Consider the following 12,767-nt stretch of genomic DNA (forward strand, 5'->3'; position numbering starts at 1 on the left):
AAGTTTGTAGATGTCCAAACTGTAGGGTTAGCTGTTTTTATGCAGAAAAAGACCATAGGCTGTATATATAAATGGACATAGCTAACCTTTGGTTGCTATGATACGATACTCGGTGTCTGAATTCTGCTAGCTTCGATGAGCTTCATTTGACTGGAGCCTCACTTAGTCCACTTCTTTATACAGCCTATGAAGAAGGGTATTTTGTCGTTTATGGCGGAAATTAATGTACTTCGAAAACTGCAGATTCGATTGATCTGGCAACCCTGCGTTAAACCATGTTATTGATCTAATAATACAGCATTTACATCACAGAGATCAGATTTCAGTCCCCATAAGCGAGGCAGGTCCCCAGGCATCGAGTGTGTGAACAGATTTGAGTCCCCACCCACACTTACATTTAAACCCTGCCCTAAAGTAACCCCGTCCCAGCCTGTGTATCGGTACATCAATAATGCACTGGGCCGTGTGCTATGGGATAAGAACGGACATCTCCATACACCAGGGGAGACGAGCAGCGATAGTCCCGAGTCAGCACTTTGGCCCTGATAACACCGAGAACAGGATATGGAGTCTCACTAGATCAACATCAACACGACTCAGCACTTTGAAAACATTTACATTTCTGCATTACATCTGCGTTCAAGTTAAAGGTACATTATGTCACTTTTCTGGCTCTGTACAGATGTTATCGCTTTGTGTGGAAACGTCCCATGGAATGGCATTAAACTTTCCTATGTTGATTTTATTGAAGTGCTCAAAAATACATTGTTGTACCTCCACAGATCTGACCTGTGACTTAGCATAATGGTTTTAACTTCATTTCTCCATAGATAGATCGACAAGTTTAATGCCATACTGTGAGACATTCCAGGCAAATCAATAACCCTTGACTGAAGAGTTACATAGTGTGCATTTAATTTTGAAATACTAAACAAGGCCAGAAACAAAATCCTGCAATTGTCGCAGTCTGTGAACGTGATTTTTGAATACGCCGATATGATATTAGTAATGGATATTGGCGCCGAAATTAAAACTTTTGGTGGATAAGTTCAGTCGATATTTGTTCAATCGATATTGCATTTTGGTCTATATATTAATAATAATAATAATGGCTTACACTTGTAATGCGCTTTACTATAGTCATTATTCATTCATTTCCACACTTGGTGATGTTAAGCTACTACTGTAGCCACAGCTACCCTGTGGCAGACTGACAGAAGCGAGGCTGCCAATCTGCACCATTCACGCACACACCACTTTCATACTAGGCAATGTGGGTGAAGTGTCTTGCCTAAGGACACAACCACAGAACTTGGTCCAAGCGGGACTTGATCCTCCGACCTTCAGGTTGGGGGACCAACACTCTAACCACTGAGCCACTGTCGCCCCTTATTGGTGTGATAAGACAATTTACTGGAAAAACTTGGTCCTAAACACCTCATAATACTTTTCAAAGCTGTTCTGTAGTTACTTTAAATGATAAATAAACCTCATGCTGTTTAATACAAATACATTATATTTCCAGTCTCTGCCCAAGTATCTGTTGATATCAGGGCATATATCACTGACATCGGTAAAAAGGCTGGATCTTTGCCACCATAACACTGAGTTAATAAGATAAAAGTCTTGAATTGTTTGCTTAAAGAACCAGGTTTGTTCTGAATTTCTTCATCTCTGGTCTTATCCAAACCAAAGGAGGATGTGGTTCGTGTGTGTTACTTACATCTTCAGCGAGAGTTGCTGCACTGTGGAGGATGGGACTCGGGCTCTGTCGTTCATACTGTCTCAGCTTTTCATGAATCTGAAGAGAAAAAACAGTGGAAGAAGTTTGAATTCTCTTGACTCGACAAAGTTTTAAGATGACGTAAACAACGGAAGAGAAATAAAGCCCACGAGAGGAAAACGTAGACCACAAACATAAGGAGAATTGGGTAAGATTTTAAATCTCTGAGCTGAAAGGGCTCAGAGCGGGATATGGCAGCGAAGAGACCGCACACCACAAGCTAAAAGTTGTGAGCGCACCTCCATCAGCTGTGAGTCATTTTACTAAAGTGTTCCAAAGATCAGAGCGTTGCACTTCTGCTTTATTATTATTATGAGTGAAATGTGGTGCAGTGGTTCAGATAAATGCTTTTAATGCACAGGAGGCTGGAAATAAACGACCCAGGAAGTAGAGTCGCTATCACTAATCTGCAGCAGTTTCATCCTGATCCTCGCTGTGTGGATGTAAACAGACATAATTGAGGATGTACACTCGCCTTCTTACTTCTAAACAACACTTCAAACTGGATAATAGACTGGAGGTTACACATTCAAATGGAAGAGATGCTGCAGTTTAACAACTGTACCAGAGCTGAGTTAAGTCGTCTTTAAATTATTTTCACTTTCCTGAGTTTGCGTCTTGCGCCTCTGTGTCCATCACGTCGCCCGATCCTCACGCTCTGTTTTATTGGCTGTTGCCGTGGTGATGTTTTGCGGTCATATGATCACACACAGGAGGATTGAAAAAATCGCATACGAAGATGCATAGTCAGGTCACGCCTACTGGAAATCGGGAAGAAGCAAATCGTTTCTTAATCAGCCGAACGATCCTGTAGTGTGTGGTGGGCTTAAGGAACCTAGTCTCACATATCAGATATCCATGAGACACAAAAGCCACACTAAGGCCTTTAGCTGTGTAGATGTATTCCAGTGCCTTGTTTTATGCTCTGTGCCATTACTTAGAGGAAACATTAAAGAGAAACCATGAGCAAAGCAGTTTTGCATAATGACAGTATAGTATAAATCAAACATAATGCACACACATACTGAAACCAAGATATATATACTCTGTACTTTACAAAAAGGTACATTCAAAATAAGGTTCATCTTAATCATTGGGTCACCGTTTTTGTTTGGTTGGGTTTTTTATCTTGCTGTTGTTGGTTTTATTATCATCAGATGCCCTTCCACACACAAACATGTCTTATTCTTAGGCTTCAGTATAAGTCATGAACTGACTTGGAATGTATTGGTGGTTTCCAAAACAATGTGATGATGTAATACTCCCAGATGGGGGCGCAAGACTCACTTTTTCCTACTGATTACAGTTACCATGAAATACCCCAAAGGCAAATTTACATATGTTGAATCTGATCATTTCTGTTCAGCGACTAGAATCAAGAACTCACTGTGTTACAACAAAACTATCACTATTTAAGGCGTCTTGGCCAAAGACAAAAAAACAACAGTAAACACTGTTCTGAGCTAAGATTTCACTGCCAACCTTCCATTCGTCCATTCCTTCTCCAGGGTTTGTGTTACGAACATCGTGACTTAAACTGGAGGTGTATTTAAATCCAAACCTTCATGAGGTAGGACAGGCTCCTCTCACTGAACACGTCTCGCAAAAACACCAGGTCCTCTTTGTGATTGGCATCAGGCCTCAGCTGAGACGTGAGCAGAGCCAGAGTCTCATGGAGACCTGCGGAGGAGAAGAGAGAGAGGAAAGAGAGGGAGAGAGGGAGGAGAAGGGAGGAAGGGAGAGGAGAAGAGAGAGAGAGAGGGAGAGAGAAGAAGGGAGGAAGGGAGAGGAGAACAGAGAGAGGAAAGAGAGGGAGGGAGAGAGGAGAAGGGAGGACGGGAGAGGAGAAGAGAGAGAGGGAGGGAGGGAGAGGAGAAGAGAAAGAGGGAGGGAGGGGGGTAAGATGAGAAGATAGAGGGAGGGAGAGGACAAGAGAAGAAGAGATATAGTGAGGGAGGGAGAGAGGGAGGGAGAGTGGGGAGGAGAGGAGAAGAGGGAGGGGGGATAAGAGAGAAGAGAGGATCGTGAGGGGGAGGGAGAGAGAGGGAGGGATAGGAGGGAGAGAGAGGAGAGCGAGGGAGGGATAAGAGGGAGAGCGAGGAGAAGAGAGTGAGGGAGGGAGGAAGGGAGAGGACAAGAGAAGAAGAGAGAGACAGAAAGAGGGAGGGACAGAGAGAAAGAGACAGAGAGAGAAAGAAAGAACAAAAGAAAGAGGGAGAAAGAGAGATATATACGAGAGATGAGAAGGGAAAAGAGAGGTAGAGACAGAAGAGAAGAGAGTGAACAGACGTTGCCACAGTTTGGCACACATGGGACACACACACACAACATACACATGCATGCACACCCCCACATATGGGACACACACACATATGGGACACACACACACAGGACACACACACATGCACACACAGGCACAGACATACACACACATGGAACACACACAGTTCTGGATGTGTGTGCACTGACCTGCTCCTGCTGACAGCACCGGCATGGCTCCTCACATGGGTCAGCCCGGTCAGAGAGAAACTACAACAGATCACACAAAAGAACAGACGGATGAGTAAGATGTTATCAGCATTTTTCTGGTGTGTTACAGCCGTAATTTACATTCTGCTTACAACTGTGTTTTAGCTGTCCTGTTACTGTGTCTGGGGGGGTTTCCTCTTGTCACTCGTTTCAACCATCAGCCCACAACATGCACAATAGGTCAAATCCTCCAGCTAAGGTAGTCCTCCTGACCAAGCCTACCAACAACATCTGGAGATAGGTCCTCAAGTGCTATCCCTAGCCCCTAACTCCTAACCCTAACCCCTGACCCTAACTCCCAACTTTAAGCCCTAACTTCTAACCTCTGATCCTAAACCTAACTCTAACCCTAACACATTATCTCTAACCCCTAACCCCTAACCCTATCTCCCAACTCTAACCCTAACAACAACTGTAACTCCTAACCCTGACCCCTAACTCCTGATCCTAACCCTAACCTCTTATCCCTAACCCCTAACTCCCAACTCTAACCCCTTATTCCTAACTCCTAACCCTTGACCTTTAAAGGATGGATCAAATGCTAAGAATGCATTTCTCTCATGAGGGTTCAATAAAGTATATCTTACCCTACTTTTTTTTTAATCAAGAATTCTACAACCAAACCCAGACTTCAGACTAAGAAGGAAAAAATGTGACTCCCCAGTTGTGACCAAAACCAGAAACGACGACGACGACGACGACGACGACAACAACGTTTCATTTTGAATACGAAACATGGAATTATCCACTTTTTATTTTATTTAAATTAATATTTTATTTCACCTCCAAGTATAGATTCCTTTGCTACAGAGGCCTGACTGTTAACTAGTCCTATTACTCTCAGTGGAGGAAAGGCGCCGTGATAAACAGCGATCTGGAGGCACACACTCCTCTTACATGCATACATCATGTCCATAGGGCTTCCCGTGTTATAAATCAGGGCTGTATTTCTCACTATGGCATCTCATGTGTAACGTGTGTAAAACATGTGTGCTGCGAGAGGAATGTTGCCACGGCGACGATAAATCACACACAGTAATGTCAACTGAGTACACGAGATCTGACAAAGCAACCGGAGGACCGGACACGCGTTCCAGTAGCTTCCTGTTTATACAGACGCCATTTTGAGGACTTTTAAGCATTCAAAAGATCAAATATACTGTTTTATAATGTTGTTTTGTCATCACAAACAGAACTGGAGTAGTGTTTTGTTTCATTCACACGTGTTTAACACACAAATTACAGCCCTGGAATTGCCCATCTTAACTGAACTAAAGGTAAAAGGAGCTGTTAACTTGAAAACTACCACTTGATGACATCACAAGGTGGAACAGAGCATTTTGAGCTTTGGAGATGTAGACAGACTAATAATAAAACATGTGTGAATGAAACAAAACACAACTCCAGGTATGTTTTTGAGGAGATAGCAGCATTATAACATGGCTAAAATCTCACAAGAGTTAAAGTTTGTGTAATATTGGACCTTTAATATTCTGCCTGGGTTAAAAGCAAATACAGTAAATGGAATTATCAGAAGTACAGTGATTTATTATTGGCACAGACCCATCTCCAAGTAACAAACAGAAAAGCTATCTTCTTCGCTCCAGTAAAACCATTAGATTCCTCAGCCTCTCCATTTCCTCCTCTTACAAGTCATATCCTCAAACCCATAACACCACACTCCCCGTTATTGCAAGTCTTGAAATGCCAGTAAAGCCCACCACACACTACAGGAGTATTCAGACTAAACGTGTGACAAAAAGTGCAGACCACAGACACAGAGAGAATCAGGTAAGATTTTAAACCTCCGAGCTCAAAGACTGCAGTGGATATGGCAGAGAAGAGACCACACACCACAAGCTAAAAGTTGTGAGTTCACCTCCATCAGCTGTTTCCTATCTACAGTGAAACGACTCACTCTGAGAAACTAAATCGGTGGTGTCAAACTCAAATTCACAGTGGGCCAAAATTAAAAACTTGCAACAAATTCATGGGCCAAACTCTTATTGAGAAATTTAAAGCACTTGATATGTAATGTTTAATCTTTTCATATGGAAACCAACTTCAGTTTTGCTTGTTTTGCTTTGCACAAAATCTAAAAAAGCTCAAGCTTGATATTAGAAAAATATGAGAAATTAAATTTGAAATAAAAGACACATCATTAGTATTCATTTCTTATTTAAATAAATAAGATAAATGTCTCTCTGTAGCCTTTCAGGTTCCCTTTTAAAGTAAATCTTTTTGTCACAAGCCAAAAAGAATAAATAAATTAAAAAAAGAATTATTTTGTTTGCTGAAAATTTGACTTTCAAACTATTGACAGTCCATGCCTAGGAGTAGAAAAAGTGCATAGAGAAAACAAATATTCAAGTTCCATTTGCTGCAGTCTAATTTACTCTGCGCATTGGTCTCAACTGCGCACCAACATAGTAGCAAAGCATTCTGGGATTTGTAGTATTAGTGGTGCATGCACTCTATACTGGCGGGCCAGCTCTAATGGACATTTTATATAATCTTACGGGCCAAAAATAATTACATCGTGAGTCAGATTTGGCCCCCAGGCCTGAGTTTGACATATGTGCTCTAAAGTGTTCCTAAGATCAAAGATCAGAGCGTTGCACTTCTGGTTTAGATACAAGTCAAAATAGGAGGGTAAATGACGCAGGAAGCAGTCACTATCGCTAATCTGCCTCTGATGCTCTATTTTATTGGCTGTTGCCGTGGTGATGTTTTATGTTTAAGAATTTATGATAGTCGCCACGTCTTAAAAAAAACATACGAGGATCCTAAATTGGGTCACGCCTACTCAAAAATCAGGTCCTAAATGGGGCCAATTACCCTGTAGTGTGTGTTGTATTGTTCATGAATATGCAGGAGTCTAAACAGTCGTCTGGATTACGGTAGCCCACACAGATCAATATTCACTGTCACTTCTCTATCGTTCCTCCATTCTTCTTGTATCTTGGGGTCAATAACTTAATCCTCACACTGTATCATATCACACGACAGCAACAGGAGAAGTCACGAAGGTTTTGTTTAACCTAGTGCAGTTATTTAAAGATACACTCTGGAGCTTTACTGACAGAGGGTGTGTTAGCAGCTTGTCTTATGGATATGTCATTGCTTTATTCATTTACAGGTGTTTTTGTCCCTAAAATCCACCTTGTAAAGCTAGCGTTCTTACCGTGAGTGGGGTTCATGGCTGTATAAAGAAGTGGACTAAGGAAAGTTACATCATTAACCTTTAATCATTTACATATTGTACATTTTTGATAATTATTGCCCAATAGATTCCTCATAGTGCACAGCAAGACTCATGACTCATTGACACATCAGTATCGATACCACTATGATTTTTAAGAATAGATTTATGATTTGAGCAATAGAATAGACTTTTCAACAAAAAGTAACAGTAGTTTCTTTATGCGGCGTTGAACTAGCTCTGGTACAGATCAAGACTTCTAAAAGATTCTAAAACTATTCAGAAAAGTCTAATTCTGTCCTGCTTATGTGAATATTTTTGTATTGATACCGATTCAAACGTGTTGCTCTATAGTTATAATCTCTGACACAGTGGATCATTATGTTATAATTTGCACATTTTAAATCTCAATATTCATCTAAAACGACTTAACAAAAGAAACAAATCTGCTGATTTCTACGTTAGAAAACTGCGGTGTCATCACAACAAAGAGCTGTGTAGCTGTCGGCGCCCCCTATCAAGTTGCAGTTTTTTTTTTAAATTTGTACTAAAATGAGTATGCAACGCTGCTGAATCCTAAAAGTATTACCAATTAAAAATAAAATTGAAGAACAAAGTGTGTACGTCACAGTGGGCGTGTCACAGTGGAGGTGAAAACAGGGGTTGATCGACAAAATGGCGTCTTGTAAATAAGTGATTAAAGACTACTCAAATGTGAATCACTCCAAATACAACTTAATGAGGGTAAATGAGAAGGAAACCACTATAACACTGTCAAAACCTCTGAAAAGTCCATTTTGCAGAATAGGTCTGATTTAAGTTTCACGAGTGTCTGGGTTTTTAGGACCGCCCCACAAGGCAACGCACATGTCCCTTTGTACAACATGTCTTAAAAACAGCCTGGAGACTCGTGCCTTAACAAGAATAAAATGAACCTACAGACAGCACAGAGTGGAGTCTAAGTTTATGAATTATGCAAAGAACTGCCTGAGATACACAAAGGAGAATGTAGCACTTAAGCCTGTTAAAAATCCAAAACAAGAGATTGTATTTTGTCAATTATGTGCAATTCATATCCGGTTTTAGCCAAGCAAAATAAGCCGAACACTGGCCTACACCTATTTTCAGCCGCCATCGCAAAACACTTTTATTCCCTTCTTTCTTTTTCATCAAAGAAAGTCTGGTGTTAGATCCCCGCCCCCTGCTGCTCGGCTGTGACAGGTACAGTTGAATCTGATGTTGCCACGGTAATGAGCACATTTACATAAAGAGCCGTGTAAAGGCGGAGTGAGACGTATGCAAGATTCTTTTGAGTTATAGTCTTGAGTTTGTTTGCTGGGCAAGATTTGGGGCTTATAATAAGAAGAACTATTTTAATATTTAGGTGGGATTTTAGTGAAGGATTTAATGGCTCGCCAAACCAGGAAACACATCTCCAGATCTCGAGCCAAATCTTGTTCAGCAGTAGCTAACTGAAGAACCAGACAACCATAGAGATTATTTTGTTGTTTTTTTTGTGGCTGTAATGACAAATACAGACACTACATTCATACTGGACAATGTAGGTGACGTGTCTTGCACCATAGACTATATATATAAACGGACATAGCTAACCTGCTGCCACGTTCCAAATAGGAAGTTCCGGCTCCATTAACTCGATCACCCCTCTCTCTGTAACTGCTGCTGTCATACTTGTCTTTTTGGTCTTAAACGGTTCGTATTAACCCACTCTACATGATCCTGGAGTTTTTATTTTGTTATTGTGCCCGTGAATCAAGATATGAACATTAAAAACAGACAAATCAGGCGCCTTCTTTCCCTGTGGTCACTCCTGCTAGCGTTAGCAACAGGTTTGATTGACAGCGTTGCTAAGCACCCGCTCCCTACCAAACCAGTGGTGCGGGCGGGAAGAGGTGTTACCTTCAACAGCCTTGCTTCGGATTGGCTCTTTGGTTGCTATGATACTCACAGTCGGAATTCCAAATAAGGAAGTCGACTCTAAATTGGCCCCTATAACTGCTCTAGCCTCGATGAACTTGACTGGACCGATTTCACTGGAGCCGAACGCTGTGGGTGACGTCATACTCACACACTTCAGATCATAGACTGTTTTTTATACAGTCTGTGGTCTTGCCTGTGGACACAATTACACATTTTTTTTTGCCAACAGCGCCCCAGTGTGGCACCTGATATTCGCAGCAGTGTCCGGTCCAAGTACGAACCAGGTCCGACCTTGTTTAGCTTCTAAGATCAGATGGGACCAGGGTTTGAATGAACATTCTTCCTACTGTAAAACCCATGGAATAAATCTAACTGGGCATATTCAAATCTTTTTTAACGATTTGAAAGATTCTTTCCAATCTATGTTTTATCATTCTGAAACTCATATATATAAAAATAAAAATAAAAACTTGCAAACCAAATTTTACCTAATTGCTTTTGCTCACTTGAAAAAATTCCATCCTATCAACTCATCAAAAACATCACTCCAACTCAAACAAAAAAAAAACAACAACACAAAATCTCCAAATGGCCCTGATTTAAAAATAAACCCGTGGCAGACATGATGCTTTGGGCTTTTCATCTGAAATGACGTTTTCAGTTCAAATCTAGTTAAAGGCTTAAGGCTCACACAGATCCACTGTACAGCTGTGAGGTCATCAGTGGTCACATAACAGCAGCGCCACTAATCAGGCCATAGTCTCACATGCATGGCACCTCCATGTTAAATAATGCCTCTATAATCCACAACACTGATACCAGATTTGCGTCGATATGCTATGGTGAGGGACTGTGGCTTTGTGACATTTTAACAAGTGCCGGTGCGGTTCAACGATTTATGAGAAATAATCCCAACTTTTCTGACAACCCTCGTGATCGTGAGTCAGTCTGTTTACAGCGCGCAATTCAAAAACATCAGATAAACAGTGATGGAAAGAATACTTTGATAATGTATTTAGTTACCGTATAACGAAAACCTGCATTCAAACGTACATGGTTAAATCAGAGTACTGCATTCTGAATAACTATAATACTTTTACATCGAGTCGCATTTAAATTATAGAGTAAAAAACACAGACTGTTTAAAGAAGTGCACTCATGACCACTTCCTATTTGGAACGTGACGGCTAGCAGGTTAGCTATGTCAATTTATATAAACATCATAAGATTATAAACAACTTTATGTTTGTGTCACTGTTTGTTCTGCTTTTTCCTATCACAAATGCCACATGAACTCACCATAAGATCGTGACATTTGAAGCCTAAATAGTGAGATTAAATATCGCCATGTATTCCTTTGATTTTAGAAAAGTAACTGTACTTTGAAAAACTCCAAATGAAAAAGTAACCAGATTACAGTTGTCAAAATGAGTATTCTGAACACATATTCTTATTACATGTATTCAGTTAGTTCCCAACACTGCACACACATTTCAGCACATGTTTATACAGTACAAGTGTAAGCTACAGGGGTCTTATAAATGGCTGACTTGGCGATTCGCTAACTGTTCTGATTCGATTGTGAATTTGGGATTATTCTTGGTGTGTTGTTGTCATATCAGACCCAGGTGAATAATGGACAGTTAGAAGTCCCATGTAAAAGGGAACGTCTGGACTCATTTTATGTGGATGTAAAATAAATCAAACTGTTGTGTCTGTGTTTAATTCAATCTTGGAACCATCTGTAACTGTATGAATGAACCAAACTCATCGTTCACACAGTGGTGGAACATAACGACGCAAAAGTAGAAAAGTACTGCACTTAAGTAAACATTTTAGGTACCTGTCTTTACATGAGCATATTTTTGAATGAATACTTTTTACTTTTACTTCACTACATTTGAGAGCAGCACTGCACTTTCTACTCCACTACATTTTTGAATAGGACTAAAGTACTTTTTATAATAGGTTGAGACCTGCTGAAAAGACTGAGGGTTTATTTTTAACACGTTCATAATTTGAGCAAAGAAAAATATACAAATAAAAACAGCTAGAAAAAATATTGATCCAATTGTTTCTGTTTACAGCACAAATCATTAAAATCACTACATTTGAAGCTTTATAAGACCTCAAAATCTGCGAGAAATACTTTGACTTTTTACTCTTTAAGTACATTTTTAAACAGGTATTTTAATGCTTTTATTATTTAGTATTTTTTTGCTTCGGTATCTGTACTTTTACTTAACAAAACTGAGTACTTCTTCCACTGCACTGAGTTCACAAGCCTCGTAACTGAATCCTCGACCAATCTAAGGAATAGTTAGTAACTTGGATGGAGTTAAAACAGTATTTTCCAGTAGAACAGAACGAACAGACCATCATTTTAGTTGTAGGCTCTTTAATGCACACTACTGTAATACTATAGGGACTCTGTGACCTCATCTCAGTGGAGCAGTATGCTGAGACCAGGGCCATCTGGATCTGTTATCAGATTATTACACACAATACTGCAGCCTCCTCTTCCTCCTCCTTATGTAGAAAAACATTTAGTGACAGTTGGATTTAAACAGAAGCTAATGTTTGAAGTGGACAAGCTGTTTTTAGCAGATCATGTTGAATTATTTTCAGATAAAGAGCTGTGGCACACTGATTTTGTTTTGAGGATTTTGTAGGTAGGTTTTAACGAAAATAGATTAAGATGTTTTGGAACTGCTGTCAATGAGATAAACCAAGGGGAACAGGTTTTTTTTAGACCTATATTCACCACAGTCATCATAAAGTCCATGTTTTTCCACCTTTTGAATGAGAAAAATTATAAAACAGCATGCTGAAAGAGTGTTTTTTTTAGACTCGTATTCCCCACAATCATCATAAAGTCTATGTTTCCACCTTTTGAGTGAGAAAAAGCATAAAACAGCATGATAAAACCCACGAGCTGTAGGCCTTAACGAAAATAGATGTTTTGGAACTGCTGTCAATGAGATAAACGAAGAGAAATGTGTTTTTTTAGACCTATATTCACCACAATCATCATAAAGTCCATGTTTTTCCACCTTTTGACAGTGCAAAAGCATAAAACAGCATGTTGAAACCCAGGAGCAGCAGCCTACAGCACAGCCTCACCTCACACTACTTCCTTGCACGTGTACATTGGCTGGACACTACATCAGGTGTGATCCAGGAGCGGCTTGAGAAGAGCAGCTCTCGTGCGCCCCGCTAATCCCCTGACAGGTCTGCGCACGGGGGCAGCGCCAGTCACACACGTTTGGCCCGCATCCAGGAAGAAGAAGCACGCGCTCCCTACAATCACAT

General features: G+C 40.4%; 1 protein-coding gene across 1 annotated transcript in view; it reads right to left on the minus strand.

Moving 5' to 3' along the window:
• The window catches only part of mpp3a (MAGUK p55 scaffold protein 3a), a 36,352-nt gene that overhangs the window by 23,128 nt on the left and 457 nt on the right, over nt 1-12,767 (minus strand). The window contains exons 2-4 of the mRNA XM_033971643.2: nt 4,253-4,312; nt 3,345-3,463; nt 1,724-1,801 (exon numbers count right to left, since the gene is read on the minus strand). Of these exons, the coding sequence (XP_033827534.1) occupies nt 1,724-1,801; nt 3,345-3,463; nt 4,253-4,277 (222 nt within the window). The 5' untranslated portion in view covers nt 4,278-4,312. The remainder of the gene's footprint in view (nt 1-1,723; nt 1,802-3,344; nt 3,464-4,252; nt 4,313-12,767) is intronic.

This window comes from Periophthalmus magnuspinnatus, chromosome 8 (assembly GCF_009829125.3).
Source record: "Periophthalmus magnuspinnatus isolate fPerMag1 chromosome 8, fPerMag1.2.pri, whole genome shotgun sequence".
NCBI classification, from domain to species: domain Eukaryota; kingdom Metazoa; phylum Chordata; class Actinopteri; order Gobiiformes; family Gobiidae; genus Periophthalmus; species Periophthalmus magnuspinnatus.